A 22,308-nucleotide genomic window follows, 5' to 3' on the forward strand; every position below is an offset into this window, starting at 1 on the left:
AGTCAGTGAATAAAAGGCTGCACGAGAACCCCTTGGTGCGGGGGACCTGTGGGTGGGCACGCGGGAAGACAGAGAAAACCGAGATTGGCCTGCTGCAGCCGGGAAGCGGACGCGCTGAGGTCACCGGCGCCTGCGGCCCCGGTGACGTCATCACGCCCGCGCTGCCGGCCTCGCCTGGGCTTCAGCGGCGCCGGTCCTCCTCTGCTGTTGTGGTGACGGGGTGGGGGGGGTAGGGGTGGGGTCTCTGGTGACCCCGGCCCAGCGCAGACAGTCTGCGGAGCGGTCCAGTCCCGGCGGTGGCCTTCTGCGCCTGTCATTGACCGTCAGCCGGCAGGCCTGGCCGCTCCCCCGAGGGGAGAACTTTTCAGGGCCATGTCCAGGCCGAGCAGCGTCTCCCCGCGGCCGCCCGCGCCTCGCGGCGGGGGCGGCCCCGCTCCGTGCGGTCCTGGGGGCGGAGGCCGGGCCAAGGGGCTGAAGGACATTCGTATAGATGAGGAGGTGAAGATCGCAGTCAATATCGCTCTGGAGCGCTTCCGCTACGGGGACCAGAGAGGTGAGGTTCCTGACAGGGACCCCGCCGGTTGCCCCGCCTCCCCCAAGCCCGGGCCCACCGAGTGAAGGGGCTGCCTCAGAGGTGGGAGGGCAGACCCGGGCCGTCCCCCGTCCCGGCCCCTACGGCGGCCGGGGGCCACGCTTGGTGGCCCTCTGTGGGATGCGCGGCGTCCTGCGCGTCTGCAGGGTGAAGGCACTTGCCCGGCATTAATCAGGTGAAAAGAGTCGGGTTGCTCCTTTGCAGGGGGCGTTTCTTTCCCCAGAGAGAGGCCTGTAGGCAGCCTGGGGCGGCTTAGCCACAGCTTTTAGGTATTGGTAAGCCCCTACTTTTTTTTTTTTTTTTTTAAAGAAATTGTGGCAGCCTTAGCGGAGGCACGTTTAAGCTACAGAAGTAGAAGAGAAGGAAATCAGGCAAATAAATGCATTGGTAACACGTAGTGCATCGTTTACATCCCGAGAGCATCACCCTTAAACACTTAAAAACAATCAGACTTTGGTAGATGAAACGTTTCTCACACCTCTTACGGTTAGAAGGCCGCTTGTCCTGGGTCACACAGTGCAGAACGGGCAGCCGACCCGCGGTCATCCGTACAGCATACTGAGTGCCCAGTCCGGTTGGCTGGCCTAAATAGGGTTACCCGTTCGTTAACCCGGAGTTTACGGTCCCGAACAGGCAATGACCTGGACAGAGTGAACTTACATTACACAGAGCCTCAGCAATAGTGTTTAACAACAAATCCAGTCTGAGATAAGTCTGTACTGTTTTGAAAGCAAAGACCATGTGGAGTTTGACGTTGAGCATTCATAATGCTTGAGCATACTTCATCATGGAAGGAAGTGAGCCTTTTGTTAATGAAGCCAGTAAGGACTTAAGTTAAAAGAGTAAAAGATGTTCATCAGTCATCGTACCAATTGAAGATTCCAGCCCAAATAAGAGTAATCTTTGGTGAACATTAGAGCCTTCTATCATATGTTTCTGTAATTTTTATTAATATCGCAATTCTGGCAGACATTTAGTAGTTCTTGAATTAATATCTACTTTTCACGTAACCTATAAATTTGATTATTTGTATGATTTTTTCATATTTTACATTTATGTGTCTATATTGAAGTACCTTGAAAGAAAATTGTATATTCCCAAATGGTACTTTGTGTTTTGTTTGTTTTTTTTTTTTTTCTTTTTTTTCATGTAGAAATGGAATTTCCTTCCTCTTTGACCAGTACTGAAAGAGCCTTTATTCATCGATTGAGTCAGTCTCTTGGTTTGGTTTCTAAAAGTAAAGGGTAAGCTGATAGTTTTTCTTATTTAAAAAGAATTATTTGCCAAAAAAAAAGAGAAGTGTTTCTCATTACATTGAAGTAGTTATTACTGTTTTAGATTCACATTCTTAATTATACTGTATGTAGATAAACTGATTCATGTCTGTACCAAACTCAGCTTTTTCCTTTTCCTCTTATCCTTCCCTCTTTTGTTTTCCCTTAGAGATTAAATAAATAAATAAATAAATAAATAAATAAATAAAATTTAAGATGTAAGAAAAATAGCTTAAAAGATGAAGTTGCTTGCTTGAGGAGGATGTTTTCTTTTTTCATAGAAACTAAGTCTCATTTTTTAAAAAGAGTGGATGGCCTAAAGATAGTAAGTACAATTATTTACAGAACTATTTCTTTTAAGGTTACCATACTGTAGTGGTAACTTTAGAATACATAATCGTTTTCTTTCCTACCAACTTAAGAATCTTATGATTAGAAATGATTAAATAGAATGGACCAGGCAGAAACAGTATGTATTTTTTTCAGGGTCCCTCATCTGTAGGGGGGAAAAGTCACTTGAACCATCCAAATTGAAGAACTCTAAAATTATGTGGAATGATTTCATTTTGGGAATAAGGATGGTGGGGTTGATATATAGCAGAGTTTCTTGGTATTGGCACTATGAACATTTTAGACTGGATAATTCTTTATTGTGGAGGGCTGTCTTGTGTATCGTAAGATATTTAGAGGTATATCTAACCGTATTGATATGTGCCAGGAACACCTCCACCCACAGTTTTAACAACCAGAAATGCCTCTAGACGTTGCCAGAATGTTCTGGGGAGCAAAATTGTGTCTGGTTAAGAGCCACCGAGAGGGGGAAAGGAAGATAAAATTTCGGCTTACCAGGGTTTAGGTTAAGAAGAGAGAAAACAAATGACTGTTAGGTTAATATATTAATAAACAACAGGAATGTCTTAAGATGAAAATATTTGGTGTAGGAATGGCTGGTATTTGAATGCCCACAGTGATACATTACTGAGTGACACGGGATTTAGCTTAGGTGAATGTGCCTTTTGTTTGTTTGTTTTTTGTTTCTCTGTTTCAGCTTTTATTTATTTATTTTTAATTTAATTTATTTTTTAAATTTACATCCAAGTTAGTTAGCATATAGTGCAGCAGTCATTTCAGGAGTAGATTCCTTAATGCCCCTTACCCATTTAGCCCATCCCCCCTCCCACAACCTCCCCAGTAACCCTGTTTGTTCTCTGTGTTTAAGAGTCTCTTATGTTTTGTCCCCCTCCCTGTGTTTATATTTTTCCTTCCCTTCCCTTCTGTTCATCTGTTTTCTATCTTAAAGGCCTCATAGGAGTGAAGTCATATGGTATTTGTCTTTCTCTGGCTAATTTTGCTTAGCATCATACCCTCTAGTACCATCCACATAGTTGCAAATGGGGTGAATGTGCCTTTTGAACATTACTAAGGCCAGTGTGCGAAGCAATGGTTAGGTTTCAGTCATGCCCATAGCATAGTCCTCTGTGTAGGTTAAATACAGCACTTGAAAATGAAAAGAGTACAGGGCCATAATCCTTTATCCAAGAATACCTGGACTAAGTAGATTTTGAGATTCAGATTTTAGGAACATTTTAGGATTTTTTTGCAGTATGTTATGTAACAACTCCTCGTAAGGTGCAGGCATCACCTTTAATCACAGTATTTCTGCCAAAAAATATAGGCTGTTCACAGTAAGATAAATACTGGAAATAGCCTCGTGTCAATGTAATCAGGTTTTGATACCAACTGAAGTTGTTGCTGTCAACTTTAAAACTGGCAGTTATTTTACCAGCAGAAGATGGGTTTCTTTGGAAGTAGAGAGTTGCCATGTGGGACAAGCAGGCTAGTGTACAAAACCATCCGAAAGTCCAACAAACAGAAGAGAAGAACATTATTTTATGGAGAAGAAGGAGGAAGTTGGGAGGGGTTGTTTTGAACAAAAGTCCATTGGAGAGAAGCAAGAAATTCAGGGTGATGTTGGTTTCTCAATTGGCTGCGTTGCTGGGGTGGTTGATTTCTTGTAGAAGATGCAGTGTACATCTTTTCCTGTTGGGGCTTGTAATTGAATCTACTTTCCTCTGGAGGAGTCTTCTGTTGGGTCTGTAATTGACAATTTTTCCTGTAATTGATATGAGTGGTTTGGCTTTTCCTACCAGCCTCCTCTTCTAGCATCCCCAGTCCACTTTAATGAGGTTTCCTTTTATTAATTTTCACATTGCAAACCTAGAAAGATCTTCCAGTTTTCATTGTTGTTTGGGTTGAAGAGTTGCAGATACGAGGGGTGCCTGGGTGGCTCAGTCAGTTGGCTGAACATCTGCATCCGACTTCCACTCAGGTCATGATCTCACGGTTTGGGGGTTTGGCCCCGCATTGGGCTCTGTGCTGACAGCTCAGAGCCTGGAGCCTGCTTGGAATTCTGTATCTCCTGCTCTCTCTGTCCCTCCCCTGCTCATTCTCTGTGTCTCTCTCTCAAAATATACAAACATTAAAAAAAATATTAAAAAGAAAAAGTTGCTTTTAGAGGTTTCAGGTCTGTCTTACAAATGTCTGTTGTAAAGCAGCTATATCATTTCTATGGTTAAACTGTTTTTTTTTTTTTAATTTTTTTTTTAACGTTTATTTATTTTTGAGACAGAGAGAGACAGAGCATGAACAGGGGAGGGTCAGAGAGAGGGAGACACAGAATCTGAAACAGGCTCCAGGCTTCGAGCTGTCAGCACAGAGCCCGACGCGGGGCTTGAACTCCTGGACCTCGAGATCATGACCTGAGCCGCAGTCAGCCGCTTAACTGACTGAGCCACCCAGGTGCCCCTAAACTGGTTTTGAATTATAAATAGTTAACTTAGAAAAGACCATTAGAAATTACTCTTAGAGGGGTGCTTGGGTGGCTCAGTCGGTTAAGTGTCTGTCTGACTCTTGATCTCAGCTCAGGTCTTGATCTCAGGGTCGTGAGTTCAAGCCCTGTGTGGGACTCTGTGCTGGGTGTGGAGCCTACTTAAAAAAAAGAAAAGAAAAAGAAATTACGCTTAGTAAAGAAGTCCATTGGAATAGTCTACCTCTGTTTCTGTTCAGTAGCATAACTGTTTAAGGGATGATCAGAATGGAGAAACCTGGGGAAAGGTAGAGAGCAAGATAGAAGCTATCAGGACAAGAAAAGGTGGGTGAGAAAACACTGAAGAGACAGAGAGAGGAAAAAAGATGCTAAGGGAAACAAGGCAACCCTGCCTTCTTATCTACTCCGTAGTTCCTATTCCTAGTGCTCAGCAAGGCCTCTTAGGATATTTCTTAGTGCTTTCCCTCCCCAATTTATCATTGATTAAAGGTAGTATAGTGTTTATCTAGTGGTCCTTGTGATTTTCAAATGCCTTTACTTGTTTTCATATGTATGAAGAACTTCTTACACGTTCTTTCTTTTTATTTGCATGAGAATGTGTACGTGACTTATATTTTCATGGGTTTTTCTGTTCACTTTTGAGTAAAGGTTTTTTTTTTTTTCTTTCTTCCCCCAGTGCCTAGCATAACTTCATTAACTTAATAAGATAGTTTTTCTGCCTTTTTTTTTTTTTTTCTTTTGTACCTGGCATCATGGTTCCTTAATATGTATTTGAGAGAGAGCCTGTGGAGGAAAAGGCAGGAAACCTGGATTTGACTCCTAGTCTGTTATTACCTGGTTCTCTAGCTTTGGTCATGGCCCTTAACTTAAAAAAAAAAAAAAATTTTTTTTTAATGTTTATTTACTTTTGAGAGAGAGAAAGAGACAGAGAGTGTATGCTGGGGAGGGTCAGAGAGAGAAGGAGACACAGAATCCGAAGTAGGCTCCAGGCTCTGAGCGATTAGCATAGAGCCCTACACGGGCTCAAACTCCCAAACTGAGATCACGACCTGAGCCGATGTTGGACGCTTAACCAACTGAGCCACTCAGGCGCCCCTAAGTAGGTTATTTAATCCTCACAATAGTCTTAACCAGTAGATTCTATTAATAATGTCTGGTACCTGTATAATAGATGGGACATTTCAGGTTTGGAGAGGTTAAGTGATTTTCCCCAAGGTCACATGGCTAATGAGTGGCAGAGCCAGGATTTGAATATAGCTAATGTTTAGTTTTTGATGTTTACAGTGAGTTCATGGTGATGTCCTAGGAGCAGTGAGCAGTTAAAATCGAATTATTAGATAGGTCTCATCTTTAAGTTGCTTATAGTCCAAAGTCACAGAATGAACAAATGTACCACAATTATAGTGTCCATGATATGAGAGCAACTTTGTTTAGGGACAAAGCTAACTGGTTGGTTTATTAATTTCCACATAGTCATAAAAGAAAGTACAAATTAGGATGATAATAGACTTTAATAAATTTGCAATTCTGTATTACAGTATAAGGAAGAAAATGGTTTGGAGTTAGGTCTTTGCATCTTTCTGCATAATGGAAGTATAAACTAAGGAAATAGGAAATTACACATTTGCAAAGCATCATACAAATATGTATTATTTTTTGAGAGATTAGGTCCTTGGTGGTTGTGAACTTTTTAAGTCATTTCAGATTTTGGCTCCTTAGCTGATTTTTTAAACTGTTTATGGATTTGGAGAGTGGAGAATAATAAGGCATAGGGTGGTATTTGAGTTAAGTGTTGAGTAACATACTGTGTAAATTGATAAATTGATTAATATTAAAATTGCATCAAATTTGATGAGTTATTTTTCCTTAAAAGGAAGCCAAAACTTAATTATAGCATGTATTGATTACTTTCACACTTTGAAAGTTAGATACTATGATGTTCATGCCTATAATTTTAGCACATTTACTTTTATATTAAAAATTGCATATGGAGCTTACATTTCATTATTTGAAAAAATTATTGTGGCATTAATGTATTTAGCATCTCTTCCACATTGTGCGGCTAGTTTCTAGTTAACTTTGCTTTGAAAAGGAGTCTCTTTTTTTTTTTTATTATTTTTTTTAATGTTTATTTATTTATTTTTTTGAGAGACAGAGTATGAGCAGGGGAGGGGCAAAGAGAAAAACACAGAATCTGAAGAGGCTCCAGGCTCTGAGCTGTCAGCACAGAGCCCGATGCGGGGCTTGAACTTACAAGTGGTGAGATCATGACCTGAGCCGAAGTCGGACGCTCAACCTACTGAACCACCCAGGTGCCCCTGAAAAGGAGTCCCTTAATGGTTTTGTTCAAAGAGTAGTGCCACTTTGGGATGAAAGCAAAATTACACCTCAGCGTGTTTACATAGTAGGACAAATCTCTGCTAGATTGAATGTTTTCATCCTCAAAACAACGATGCAAATATTTTACCAAACATTTCATTCATCTTTTTATCATTTATCAGTGTCACCGTGGAGCTAAATATGGTAGGAATGAGCACTGAGAGCTACAAGTAGAATCTTTTACTAAAACATGAGAACTACCAAGTTGATAATATCTTTCTGCCCCCTCACCCATGTTCAAAGTGAATTCAGTACATTTTAAATGGTAATGGTTGAGTACTCACACATGCTTAGTTTGGGTTATTTTTGTACATAAATGATGTATTCTTAGTAGGCAGGCTCTGTTAGGAAAGTTTGAATCTGACTGATTTTAGTTGTGAGCTTATTGAGGAGAGTATGTTTTACTTAACTGTAATCCCGGCTTCTTGCATAGCGCCTGGCATAGAATAGGGGCTTAATATATGATTAATGATTGATTGAATGAATGGAATAAAATTAGTTACAGGTGAAATATAGCATAGCTTTCCCAAGACAACTTCCAAGAAAATTAAAGCATCTTGGAACTGGCAGAAATAGTAGAGATTTTTGAATTAAGTTGTATACAGTGTCAGAGAGATAAAATGGTTTTTGATCACACAGCTAGTTAGTTGAAAGATTTTTTACTAGCTGAACACAAGCCTACCGAGTCTTGCTCTAGTGATCATTCCAGCACACTTCCAGCCCTCTGTAGTTAAAATTTTTATGAAGTAAATGGGGAATGGATGATTAAGTCTATAACGACTGTGCTGAATTTTCAGAAAGGTCCATAGAAAAGAACCTACTACAGAGACCATCTTTTAGAATCCAGCAATTGTCATTTACCATGGAAATAGCTGAAATTCCTAGATCAGGTTAAATTTAGTTACTTCATTTTTATCCCATAATTTCAAGATGACTAAACACTTTTTTAAAAAGCAGATGACAGCACTGAAAGCTTATAATCCATTAACGCATTCCATAAAACGTTTCCAGAAGTTAAAAACCTTGGTAAATCAAAAGTCTCACTTAAGAAGTCTTAGAGAGCCAAAACTGTATAGGTTAATCTCCAGTTTTATGTTATTTTTACGGTGAAGATTTTGTTGAAAATTTTAAATCTAATGAAAATTAGAAAAATTGTACATATACTTACCATTGTATTTGTGGCTTTGTTGCTCATTTCTGTAATATAATAGTGACATTAACAAATGATAGAACCTTTTATGAAGTATTTTGGGTAACTTTTTAAAAATAAGTGATTTTTTTTCCCCAGACTAAAATTATAATAACAGCTTTAATTCATTTAATGCTTATTCTGCTCAACTTACTCAAACATTAACAGATGTTTTCCCTTAACATGAATTATTTTATTTAATCATATGAATAATCATTTGAGGCAGGTATTATTATTATCGTAGGCTCAGAGCTGTTAAATAATTTGCTTATGGTCCCAACAGCTACTAAGTGGTAGAGCTAGGATTCAAACCCAGGTTGGTATGCTTTTAGAGCTTGCGCTCTTTTCTAGTACTATATTGTACTGGATTATAGACATGCATTATTAAATCGTTCAAAACACGTTTGAGGACTTCCTGTGTGTCTAACATTATACCTAGTACTCTAGAAGCTACAAAAGTCAAAAAAGACATTGTTAGTCTGGATCAGTTGAAGAAATAAATATGCCTCCATCAAATCATTTGAGAACTGTTATAAATCACCATTACAACTGAAGGCTAGAGCCAGAAGCTTTGAAAAATTTGTTTTTTTCTCCCTGTATGCATATAAAAATACTTATCAGTAATGTTGATTTATGCTTTTTTGGTCCAACCACTAAGCTTGGTTCTTTTAACAGGTTTTCATGGGATGTGACATTACCAGCATACTATGGAAACGTTCAGTGGGATATATTAGTCTGTACAGTGAACCATAACTTTTTAATGATCATTTTTAGATTCTGTTGTTCAACAGATTGGTTTTCTCCCTCTGTATGCTTCCAGCATATATTAACTGGTGATGTTTCATCCACCATGAAGTCTGCTAAGACTAGACTTTAACATTTGTGGGTAAGTAAGCCATTTTTTGCAGTTTAAAAACTGGATTGGTAGCATTTTGAAACTTTAATTGAAAATGGTCTTTTGGCCACTTCAGCACCAAACCCCTCCTTATTGAATTTTTGGGGATTTTCAGCATCTTCTCACAAAGCATTTTGATTTTTTCCAATGTTTTGCTTAAGACGTGTTGCCTAAGTAGGCATACATCATATGTGAACCAATTGACTATATATAGTAAATAAATGATTTTTATTAATATTCAGAAAGGGAGCAAATAGATACCTAACTGTGAAGAAGAAAGATGGATCAGAAACAGCTCATGCAATGATGACCTGTAATTTGACTCATAATACAAAACATGCTGTTAGGAGCCTAATTCAAAGATTTCCTGTCACCAATAAAGAGCGTACTGAACTTCTGCCTAAAACAGAAAGAGGAAATGTGTTTGCAGTTGAAGCTGGTATGTATTTTCTGGGGAAGCTTCCTTGTTTATCCTATTAATTGATGACTGTTCTTTTTCCATTTTAAATTAATTAAAAAAAACACTAAGATGCAGTAAGATTTCTCAGTTTGAATAGTCTGTTAGAAATGATAAAGAACTGTGAAAATTTGGGAATGAAATGCAGTGTTAAGGCATGTCATGAAGTTAGACAAATCTTTAAGTGTCACAGTAATAGCTATCATTTTTGGAGCACTTATTGTGTGCTAGGCAGGATACTAAACTCTTTATAGAGGGCCTCATAGCAACCCTCCCAAGGTAAGAATTTCCTCTATTTCAAGGGTGAGTAGACTGGGGTGCAGAGCAGTTAAATAATTTGTTCAAGGCTACTCAACCAGCCCATAAACGGCAGAGCTGGGATTTGGCTTCAAGGTCTGGACTTTGCTGTATTAATGTTGCCGAGGCACGCTAATGAGTGCGATTTTGAACTGGGGCTTTAGCTTCTGGTAAGAGGACAGAGTCTTCATTACACTAACTTGCTGAAAGCTAGATACGTGATACATTTAGGTTATAGAATGAAGCTGTAATTTTATTATTTGGAAAAATAACTTCCTAGTGAGAAAACCATTAATAACCTAAAGCAACAGATTTCATAATTTCCATCGTCTGTTGGAGTAGGTTTGCAGAGTGTAGCAAACACATGGTCTTAGATAGCGAGGGAATTAAGTTTTAAATACATGCACACAAAAATGTTTTGAATTATGTGAAGAGTATAAAACATTATGCTTTTTTATTCTTGTCTTATTAATAAAATGTAGCTGTTTGCAAAAATTCTCAATTAGGAAATTTGTTAAGCATTAGGACTTTATGTTTACACATATCATTCTATCTGTTCACATAATCTTACATAGTTAGCTTTAAACACAGAGAATATTTTTCTTTTCATAACGTGTTTTCATATTGTACATAACAGACTTTATAAATAATGCACATTGTTACCTACTTACAAAATTTTAATTTTTTGTGTCTAATTATTGATAGAAGCAAGCCTGAAAACTGTTTTAGGATATCAGAATCACGTTTTATTTTTAATGGGTATGGAGTGATTGATTTTTGTTTGTTTGTAAATGTTATGCACGAAAAACACTTTTAGCAATTTGCTTTCTAATTACTATTGAAATTTATAACTTATTTTTTAAAGAATATTAAGCATAGAGTGCAACACTAAGCTATTGCTTGCTAACTTTATACAGACTGAATAGAGAAATTACTTATCTTTGTGTTTACCGCTTTTTAAAAAATGTTGATCATAAATGTTTTTGTTTCTTATTCATTTTCAAAGAAAACCGGGAAATGAGCAAAACGAGTGGGCGACTCAACAATGGCATACCTCAGATTCCAGTGAAAAGAGGAGAATCTGAATTTGATTCTTTCAGGCAGTCTCTGCCAGTGTTTGAGAAACAAGAAGAAATTGTTAAAATAATTAAAGAAAATAAAGTAGTTTTGATCGTAGGAGAAACTGGGTCTGGAAAGACTACACAGGTTGGTTTCTTCTTTGTTGTTTATGGAAGAAAAAATATTTTTTTCCACATGGCAGTTTTATAACAAATTTATACTACATGTATTTTAACAAAAACAACCCCTTTTGGGTACTTTAATGTTTATTTCAAAAATAAATTGTTACTGGGAGTATGTTTTGAGAATTGGTAGAAAGGAAATGTTTTAAAATATTTTTAAACTAGCACCTTGGGCCTCCATTTAAATAGAAGCGGGGATGTGGTTTGGCATCATGAAAGGAATATGGACTGGGCTAGTCTTGTTAACCTCTGTGAGCCGGAGCCCTCATTTGTAAAATGGAGCTAATACTTGCTCCCGTTCACCATGACGTTTAGAGAGGTCTATAAAGTGCCTGTCAGTGTTTTGTGCATAGGAGTTAAACTAACAGCAATATTAATAATACCAAACGTTAATATAAAGTTGACTGTAGACGTTGAGGCCTGCGCAGGTCCCAACCTGTCTGTGGTTTGGGGTTGCTATCTGCCTCATAAAGGAAAGTAGAGGGTTTATCTTCTGGGAAGACAAAGTCGTCTTATCCTCTGAAAAAGCCTCCTACATAGTTAGCTTTGGCTCTTCTGGGAATAGGGAGGCAGGGATTGAGGCCTCCTGAGTCTGGGTTTTCAGATGAGGTAGAGAAGACCGTGTTTATAACCAGAAAGGTATTTAGTGGTGTTTTAAATATTATGCCTACATGCCTGTTATCTGTTAGATATCCTAAAAATGATTTCTCTCAGTGTTTTGTTTGCTCTGTAGCTTTGCTTTGTGGTATCTTGTGTATTAGCTTTACTAATTATTTAGTCACATCTGTCAATCTTTTTTTTAGGGCTTTGAGCCATGCTGAGAAAAGCATTTCCTATCCCAAGATTAAAAAACATTTTCCTATAAATACTTTATTCTAGTATTTTTGTATTTATAGTTTTAAAAATCCATCTGGAATTTATAATATCATGTCAGGTAGGAATCCATCTTACTGTTTTCTTCATGTTAATATCTAGTTGTTCCGATATAATTTTTATTTAATTATCTTTTCCCCCTTCACTTAAGGTAGCCCTTTTGATCAAAAGAAGTTTCTATAGTACTTGGGTCTATTTCTGGAATTTTTGTTATCTGTCTTTAATTATTTTTGCACCAGGATCCCTCTTTTTTGCTTTTTGTCGTTTTACAGTATGTAGCATAATATTCCAGTTTATTATCTTCTCTTCTTAAATATTTCCTAAGAGAAAATTATTTCCTTAAATATTTCCTATTTGTGTTCATTTCTGCTTCTGTATAAACTAGTCAAGTTTAAAAAAGTCCTAGAGGCTGAAACATGCATGAAATGATGCTCTCTCTCTCTCACTTACAGTTAAATGAAATCAAAACAATGATTATATTTTTCAACTATCAGAGGGGCAGAAACTAAAACATTAACGATACGTATTTGCATAGGTGTTGGGAAAGCAGCATCTTCTGCTTTATGGGCAGGAGTATAAATTGTTTTGGAGGGCGATTTGATTTTTTTTTTTCTTCAACGTTTTTTATTTATTTATGGGACAGACAGAGACAGAGCATGAACGGGGGAGGGGCAGAGAGAGAGGGAGACACAGAATCAGAAACAGGCTCCAGGCTCTGAGCCATCAGCCCAGAGCCTGACGCGGGGCTCGAACTCACGGACCGTCAGATCGTGACCTGGCTGAAGTCGGACGCTTAACCGACTGCGCCACCCAGGCGCCCCTTGGAGGGCGATTTGATACTACTTCTCTCCAATTTAAGTTTACATACTCTTGGGGTGGCTGGGTGGCTCAGTTGGTTTAGTATCTGACTCTTGATTTCAGCTCAGGTAATAATCCTGGGGTCGTGGGATCTAGCCCTGTGTTGGGCTCTGTGCTGAGCATGGAGTCAGCTTGGGTCTCTCTCTCTCTCCCTCTGCCCCTCTCCCCTGTTCTCTCTAAAACAAACAAACAAACAAACAAACAAACAAAACCCACCTTAAAACATTTACATGCTCTTTCATTTGACCTGTGTGTGTGTGTGTGTGTGTGTGTACACACACACACACACACACACACACACCTTTTTTTTTTAATATTTATTCATTTTTGAGAGAGAGAGAGAGCATGAGCAGGGGAGGGGCAGAGAGATAGAGAGAGACAGACAGACAGACAGACAGACACAGAATCCAAAGCAGGCTCCAGGCTCCGAACTGTCAGCACAGAGCCCAGTGTGGAGCTTGAGCCACAAATCATGAGATCATGACCTTAGCCAAAGTCGGACACTTAACCGACTGAGCCATCTAGGTGCCCCTGCATATATATCTTTATAAAAGTTTGTGAAGATATTCACTGCAGCAATTTTTATAATAGCAAGCAGTAATATCAGTAACTTAAAACAACTAGAAATTATTTAACATGATATTTGTTAAATTATAGCACATCCCTAGGATGGAATATGCAGCTATTAGAATGGATTAGGTAGATCTGAGTATTAAGTGAAATCTGCAAATTTTATAAACATTAAGTACGGTAATCGCTTTGTGTGAATAAAAGCCTGTTAATATACACAAATATCCTAAATTGTGTAAACATTTTTTCCCTGAAACAGTTCATAAGAAGTAATAGTTATTTTTTAAAAATAGTTATTTTTGAAAGAGAGAGAGGGAGGGAGAGAGAGAACGTGAGTGGGGAAGGGGCAGAGAGAGAGGGAGACACAGAATCTGAAGTAGGCTTCAGGCTCTGAGTTGTCAGTACAGAGCCTGATGCGGGACTTGAACTTACGAAATGTGAGATCATGACCAGAGCCAAAGTCAGATGCTTAACCGACTGAACCACCCAGGCGCCCCAATAGTAGTTACTTTTTTGGAGAATACTGGTAGTGGTACGGCAAGAAAGACTTACTTTTTAAGTCCTTCTGACATGTACATCCCAGTATTAGGCTATTTTTGCTTTCTTTATGCTTTTCACTATTTAAAAAAATTCCAGTGGAATTTTGATTGTTGTTTCGTTGGCTTTATAGAATAATTTGGATAGAATTGACATTTTTGAAGTATTGATTATTTCTACTCAAGATTGTGTCCTATTTCTTTATTCAGTTAGTGTTTTTTAGTTGTATTTTATATTTGTGGAATTTGTATTTGTGCAAGCCTTATTTCTCTGTGAATTTGGTTTTTTTTACAAAAAATTTTTTTTAAAGTTTATTTATTTATTTGAGAGAGTGAGCAGGGGAGAGGCAGAGATAGAGATAGAATCCCAAGCAGGCTCCTTGCTGTCAGCACAAGAGCCTGAGGTGGGGCTTGATCCTAGGTACTGTGAGATCATGACCTGAACTGAAACCAAGAGTCAGATGCTTAACCAGCTGAGTGCCCCTGTATGAATTTGTTTTTAGTATTTTCATTTTAGTTTCTCTTGTGAATCAGATCTTTGAAAATTACATTTCCTAGCTGATTGTTAGAAGTTACAGAAAAGTTGTTGATTTTATGATTATTTGGACACGTTACCAAACTTTCCTAATTCTAGTTGTTTTTCAGTTGTGATTGACTTGGACTTTCTGGGTATATAGTCATGTCATTTTATAGTACTTTAAAACTTTCATTTCAGATTCCTCAGTTCCTTTTAGATGATTGCTTTAAAAATGGTATCCCCTGCCGTATATTTTGTACCCAGCCAAGAAGGTTAGCAGCTATTGCTGTGGCTGAAAGAGTTGCTGCAGAGAGAAGAGAAAGGATTGGTCAAACGATTGGATATCAGATCCGATTAGAAAGCAGGTAACCATGGTTCTCCTGTAGCCTAGCATTCTTAGAAAAGATTAATGTTTATATTTCATTAAATAGGGACTATGTTAGTCAAAAAGTTAGGTGATCATTTTGCTCCAAGTAAGTCTTTGATAGGATGTTGAGGTTATGTCTGAACTTCATAAGGTTTTGAATACATAGTTGAAGAAAGAGTTCGGGCCATGGATACAAATCCCATTTCATAGGGGGATTTATGATCGAATACAAGTTATTTTGCCTCCTTAAGGTTTTTTTAAAAAAAAAAATCTATTTAATGGTTTCTTAAAATAATTAATAAAAGCCTGTTAGTAATTAAAATTTTGTGAGTTCGTCAGGTATAAAATACATATTTCAGTAACTTGGCTAATAAAGCATACAAACTGCTATGCTATATTAGTAACTTTAACATTTATAAAACTTACATATGAGATTAGCATTTAATGTAATCATGTTTTAATTACATTTAAGAGTTGTAATTGTATGCTTTATTTATTTATTTATTTTTTAAAAAGGGTTTCTCCAAAGACACTTCTGACATTTTGCACTAATGGGGTATTGCTTCGTACATTGATGGCGGGAGATAGTACATTGTCGACTGTGACACATGTTATTGTGGTAAGAATATTGCTGAGTTTTGCCGTATACAACTCAGATTGCTTAAAAATTTGAATATGTAATTAATTATATTTTTAGAATAGAATAGGGGTGAAAGCCAGTTTTTTTTTGAACAGGTATTATAATGAAGTTACTTTTTATTGCCTGTAATTATTAGAAATAAATTTTACTTGTATTAAGTAAAGAATTCTTACCATTAGGTTTTATGAGGGCAAATTAAATGTATAGATAGATTTTAAAAAAGTGCTTTTTATATGTGAAAATGATACAACTACTTAGCGTTCCTCAGAATGGGGTGAAAATTTTCTTTTTTTTCTCTCTCTGCTTAGTCATCTGATTCCACCTTTGGCTAATATGTATTTCCCAGTCTTCGCTTTATAGTCATTTAACTTCATAGTTAAGCTGCTAAATTAAGTAGCTGTTGATGAAGTAGATGAACACCTTATTAAAAATTTAATAATTTTTTTAATAATTTACACCTTATTAAAAAGTTGTAAGCTTTTATCCAGTTTGTGTCAGAAAACAATTAGATTAAGTTTTAGAAGCTTGCAATAAGCAGCTTTAGAAAACTTATTAGTTTTGTTCATTCAAACCAAAGGGCGCACCTGTACCCTGATGCTAATTGAAGCATGTTTAAGTAGATTCTATATTTATCAAAAGTATATTAAATTAGACTCCACTAATTCCGAATTTGTTGTAGTTTGTATGTCTTTTATATTATGTTAAGAGGCAGTGCTTTGTTTCAGTTGGTTGTTAATGTCTGATTATTTCTGAATTGTCCATAATACAACACTTTCACGAGTACCAATTGGCCTTGTTCACATTTAATTTGAATTACTATAAAACCCAGCAGCCCCATAATTTTAAAGGCTTAGTCATCCATAATGTTTTAACTATTCCATGGTTTTATTTTTTGTTTACTGCAGGACGAAGTACATGAAAGGGATCGATTTAGTGATTTTTTACTTACAAAGTTAAGAGATCTGTTGCAAAAGCACCCAACTTTGAAACTTATTCTTTCTAGTGCCGCCTTGGATGTAAATCTTTTTATAAGATATTTTGGAAGTTGCCCAGTGATCTATAGTAAGTTAAATTGTCAGATTTCTTCTAGGATTTTAATGAAAGTATACTTTTGGGATGATTATATTTATTGTAATAGGAATTGGGGAATGTTCTGAAGTAGAGTGCATCCATTTCTGTTTTCTCTGAGACCTGCCTCCTAATCATTCATCTGTATATATTTCCATCCTCTCCTTTTCCACCTATACTCGTTGATATTGTGTTGTGAGGCAGTTTTTCATTCTTAAAAGGAAATGTGCTTTATTGTGGTCCTGTATCCTCCTTAAATTCTGTCCTACAGCTTCCCCTTTATTGCTAGACTCCTTGAAAAGAGCAGTCTACACTCCTGTGTTTACTTCCTGTGTACTTTTTTTTAATATGATTTTTTTATTTAAAAAAATGTTTATTTATTTTGAGAGAGCGAGTGAGCAGGGGAGGTGTAGGGGTTGAGGGAGACAGAGGATCCCCAGCAGGCTCCATGCTGTCAGCACAGAGCACGATGCGGGGCTCGAACTTACAAACCGTGAGGTCATGACTTGAGCTGAAACCAAGAGTCAGACGCTTAACCGACTAAACCACCCAGGAGCCCCTAAGCAGCTATTTTAATATTTCATAATACGAATGTACCATGATTTATTTAACCATTTATTTTTGAACACTCAGATTGGTTCTAGACTCTGCTCATCCCCCCTCCATAAACAGTGTTATAATAAACATCCTGTATGTATATCCTTATATACTGGTGCTCTTATTTCTAGGGATAGATTCCTGAAAGTACAATTGTTGAGTAAAAGAGTGTATCTGTTTTTAATTTTGACGGATTTTGCCATTTTACTTTTTCAAAGAGCTGAAATGATTTATATTTCTGTAGTGTATGGGGCTGTTCATTCATGTATTGTTACCAGTATTGTTTTGATACTGATATAATTGCCAAGCCTACTATTTAAATTTTCCACAAAAATCTTACTTAAATTTTCCATATTTCTCATGGTTGGCCCCTCTTTTTTGTATGTGAAATGCTCACATCCCAGAATTTATTTGACAACACTGTCTCCTAATTCTGCATTAGCACTTGTACCCTCATGGTCTCCTTGGTGGGCTTCTCTTTTGCATGGTGCTTATATATTGGTATTCTTTGGGATTATTCCCTTGATCCTTTTTTTTTTCCTTCTTCCTCATTCATCTTCCCTTCCTTCTTCCTTCCTTTGTTTTCCTCTTCTTTCCTGGTCTGTGCTGTAATCTACTAGGTACTGGAGATGCACAGGTAGTTTCCCTGGAAGCTCTCATTCATGCCTGTGGTTTCTACTTTGTTTTTATAATCATGGACCCTGAATCTTTGTTTCTGTTTATTTTTTGTTTATTTTGAACATTTTCTTTAAGTAAGCTTTATGCCCAGAGTGGGGCTTGAACTCATGACCCCCTGAGATCAAGAGTCCCATGCTCTACCAACTGAGCCAGCCAGGGGCTCCCTGAATCTTTGTTTCTAATTTAAACTGTTCTCCAGAGCTTTGGGCTTTGATGTCTTATAAGCAGCTCATTTCTAATATGTCCCAACCTGAATATTTAATCTCTTCTACAAAAATCTGTGTTGGGGTGCTTGGGTGGCTCAGTCGGTTAAGCATCCGACTTCGGCTCAGGTCATGATCTCGTGGTCCGTGAGTTCGAGCCCTGCGTCAGGCTCTGTGCTGACAGCTCAGAGCCTGGAGCCTGTTTCAGATTCTGTGTCTTCCTCTCTCTCTGACCCTCCCCCGTTCATGCTGTCTCTCCCTGTCTCAAAAATAAATAAACGTTAAAAAAAAATTAAAAAAAAAATCTGTGTTGTCCATTTTAGTTAATCATACCATCAACCTAATCACCTACATCACAAACCAGTCTTTTTTACAAAACTTATACATCTGCTAGTTGAAAGCTCGTTTTGTCACCTCACATTTGACGTGTCTAAAACCAGACCCCAGCTCCCACCAGCCAGTCTGTTGCTTTTAGCTTTGCTTGTTACCTTTGAGATTGACCTCATCATCTATCCGGTTTTGTGCACCAGACATCTAAGAAACATGGTTGACTCTTCATATCATTCCTTCATATCCAATTCACATGTCTTTTTTTTTTTTTTCAACGTTTATTTATTTTTGGGACAGAGAGAGACAGAGCATGGACGGGGGAGGGGCAGAGAGAGAGGGAGACACAGAATCGGAAACAGGCTCCAGGCTCCGAGCCATCAGCCCAGAGCCCGACGCGGGGCTCGAACTCACGGACCGCGAGATCGTGACCTGGCTGAAGTCGGACGCTTAACCGACTGTGCCACCCAGGCGCCCCACCTTCATCCAATTCAATGCTGAGTTTTGTGTATTTTGCTTCCTATCTCTGGAGTCTGTCTCTTGTCCGTTTTTTTATCATCACCAGTTTTATTCAAATATTGTTCTCTTTTACTTGAATTATCAGATGATAACCTGGTCTCTTCCATCCCCTCTGCTCTCTTATCTATCTATCTATCTATCTATCTATCTATCTATCTATCTATCTATGTATCTATCTAGAGAGTGCACGTATGCACACAAGAAAGAGTGGGGGAAATGCAGAGAGAGAAGAGAGAGAATACCAAGCACACTCCATGCTGTCAGCGTAGATGCGGGACTTGATGTCATAACTGACCTGAGCCGAAATCAAGAGTTGGATGCCTAACCAACTGAGCCAACCAGGCACCCCCATTCCTCTGCTCTCTTTTATTTATTTTATTTTTAAAAATTTTTAATGTTTATTTATTTTTAATGTTTATTTATTTTTGAGAGGGGCAGAGACAGAATGTGAGTGGGTTAGGGGCAGAGAGAGAGGGAGACACAGAATCTGAAGCAGGCTCCAGGCTCCGAGCTGTCAGCAGAGCCTGACGTGGGGCTCGAATTCATGAGCTGTGAGATCATGACCTGAGCCAAAGTCAGACGCTCAACTGACTGAGCCACCCAGGTGCCCCTTAATGTTTGCTTATTTTTGAGAGAGAGAGAGAGAGAGAGAGAAAGAGAGAGAGAGAACACAAGCAGGGGAGGGACAGAGAGAGAGGGAGACACAGAATCCAAAGCAGGCTCTGGGCTCTGAGCTGCCAGCACAGAGCCTGATGTGGGGCTTGAACCCATGAACCATGAGATCATGACCTGAGCCAAAGTCCAGTGCTTAACCAACTGAGCCATCCAGGTGCTTCTCCTCTGCTCTCTTTTAAATCTGTGTTATCTACTGCAGCCAGAGTGGTCTTTTCTGACCTGGAATTCTGAGGATGTTGAGCACTCTGCTGAGCTTAAACTTTGGATAACCATTACCTCAGGATGAAGACCTAAATCCTTAATAAGGCTCACCTGTTTCTCCTGCCTCATCTCAAACTACAACCCCTCTTTACTCCCCATCTCCCACTATGTTCCAGTTTGCTTGGCCAATTAGTTTCTTGAATACATCATACTCTTTCCCATCATAGCATCTTTGCATGTGCTTTTGTTTTCTTCATTGTATATTTCTTCTGCATACAGGTTAGTATTTCATTTATCCCTTCTCTTGGTCCTCATCTTCTCTGAGAGGATGATTTTCTTGACTCATTCAAATCCCCTATTATGTGATGGTATCCTGTGCTTTTCTCTGAGAGGATTTATTACAACTCTGTTTTCACATTTATATTCTGGATTATTGGATTAATGCCTGTCTCCCTTTCTAGTGTGTAAGCTTCAAGAGAGTAGGAGGCAGCTGTGTTTCTGCTTATGATTTGTATTCCTAGGGTCTGCCATGATGACAGACACAGGATAAGTAGATAGTAAACCCTAGAAAAGACAAGCAAATGAGCAGTTCTGTAAAATGAAAATCAGAATTATATTTAAATATAATGACATGACAATATCATGGGGATCACTTGACCTTTGGAATTGCTTTTGGATTTTTATACTCCAGTTCATTAACTCAGGATTCTCATGTTTTTATGTGCATCGTCCCTGTGATGCAAACTGAGTCTTTAAAGTATTCCTATTATTTAGTACAGGGAAGACCTTTTGAAGTAAAAGAAATGTTTCTGGAAGACATCTTAAGAACTACTGGATACACAAACAAAGAAATGTTAAAATACAAAAAGGAAAAACAACGAGGTAAGCTTTTTATCAAACAAACTTAAAACAAAAGTACTAATACTAAGTTTTTGGTCTTATCCTGTGGAGGTACAAGGACACTTGAAAGTATTTTTCCCTTGCACGTAATTGTATAAAATCACATTAGAGTTTGGTCCCAAGTGTACCTGCTACGTGGTGGTTTATGTCCATAAATTATCATCTATAGAGAGGAATTGAAAGTGGATGCTGGGGTGGAGGAGGGTGAGTGTGTCTGTATCCAGAGATGCAGCCACTGTTTTAAGGAGGCCGAAGACTATGTGCTGCCGAGTGTTTGACATGCCGCATACGGTAAGAATGCGACCCGCCACAGCACATTGCACAGGACCCGGATGGGGAGTAGGCAGGAGGCGTTGAAGGGAGTGGCATGTGAGTAGTTACAGGTTCATCTGTGATACAAATGCCAGGTTTTCTTTTTTTTTTTAATTTTTTTTTTCAATGTTTATTTATTTTTGGGACAGAGAGAGACAGAGCATGAACGGGGGAGGGGCAGAGAGAGAGGGAGACACAGAATCAGAAACAGGCTCCAGGCTCTGAGCCATCAGCCCAGAGCCTGACGCGGGGCTTGAACTCACGGACCGCGAGATCTTGACCTGGCTGAAGTCGGACGCTTAACTGACTGTGCCACCCAGGCGCCCCCAAATGCCAGGTTTTCAAATCTTGATTTCGTTATGAATTGCATCTGTGCTTACAACTTAGTGTTATTTGCCCATTAATACATCTCTTAATCACGACTTACAGTATATCTCAGCTTTGGAGTTAGGGTGAGATTCTTCTTGGTTGCTTTTTTTTTTTTCCGATTTTTTTTTAATGTTTATTTTTGAGAGAGAGAGAGAGAGAGAGAGCATGAGCAGGGGAGGGGCAGAGAGAGAGAGAGGGAGACACAGAATCTGAAGTGAGCTCCAGGCTCCACTCTGTTAGCACAGAGCCTGACGTGGGGCTTGAACTCACTAAGTGAGATCATGACCTGAGCCGAAGTCCGACGCTTAACCTACTGAGCCACCCAGGCGCCCTTCTTCTTGCTTACTTTTTTTTTTTTTTTTTTTTAATTTTTTTTTTCAACATTTATTTATTTTTTGGGACAGAGAGAGACAGAGCATGAACGGGGGAGGGGCAGAGAGAGAGGGAGACACAGAATCGGAAACAGGCTCCAGGCTCTGAGCCATCAGCCCAGAGCCCGATGCGGGGCTCTAACTCCCGGACCGCGAGATCGTGACCTGGCTGAAGTCGGACGCTCAACCGACTGCGCCACCCAGGCGCCCCTCTTCTTGCTTACTTTTAACTTCATTATTCGCGATATGAGATTTGGCTTCAAGCTTTGCTTCCTTTGTTTAGTCTGTGTGACCTTGGACAAGAATCTTAAGTTCTTTGGATTCTCCACTTGAATAAAAGCAGTAGGAATTAGCAATTCCTATTTCATATGTAGATCATAAAACTAGTAGATCTCTAAGCTTTTGAAGGTGAAAATTGTAGATCACTTGTACCTCAAACAACTGACATGGTGGTAGAAGTTCAATGAATGGTTTTTCTACAAAGTGCTGTTTGAATATTAGTCATTGTTTTAAGCAACAATTATAGTATGGCTCAAATAGTTTTCTTGAAATTTGGACTGACTTAGAAATAAACTT

At 38.5% G+C, this 22,308-nt stretch overlaps 1 protein-coding gene across 3 annotated transcripts in view; it reads left to right on the forward strand.

The window, feature by feature from the left end:
- The first annotated feature begins 215 nt into the window (after nucleotides 1-215).
- The window catches only part of YTHDC2 (YTH N6-methyladenosine RNA binding protein C2), a 70,828-nt gene continuing 48,735 nt past the window's right edge, over nucleotides 216-22,308 (forward strand). The window contains exons 1-8 of one of the 3 annotated variants that reach the window (XM_040444256.1): nucleotides 216-553; nucleotides 1,746-1,836; nucleotides 9,399-9,595; nucleotides 10,917-11,116; nucleotides 14,704-14,870; nucleotides 15,389-15,491; nucleotides 16,418-16,574; nucleotides 20,555-20,662. In XM_040444256.1, coding sequence (XP_040300190.1) covers nucleotides 373-553; nucleotides 1,746-1,836; nucleotides 9,399-9,595; nucleotides 10,917-11,116; nucleotides 14,704-14,870; nucleotides 15,389-15,491; nucleotides 16,418-16,574; nucleotides 20,555-20,662 — 1,204 coding nt within the window. In that variant the 5' untranslated portion in view covers nucleotides 216-372. Of the gene's footprint in view, nucleotides 554-1,745; nucleotides 1,837-9,398; nucleotides 9,596-10,916; nucleotides 11,117-14,703; nucleotides 14,871-15,388; nucleotides 15,492-16,417; nucleotides 16,575-20,554; nucleotides 20,663-22,308 lie in introns of those variants that run through there. The other 2 variants (XM_040444255.1, XM_040444257.1) reach the window with 2 other exon arrangements.

This window comes from Herpailurus yagouaroundi, unplaced genomic scaffold (assembly GCF_014898765.1).
Source record: "Herpailurus yagouaroundi ecotype Mexico unplaced genomic scaffold, PumYag 192, whole genome shotgun sequence".
In the NCBI taxonomy this organism is placed as follows: domain Eukaryota; kingdom Metazoa; phylum Chordata; class Mammalia; order Carnivora; family Felidae; genus Herpailurus; species Herpailurus yagouaroundi.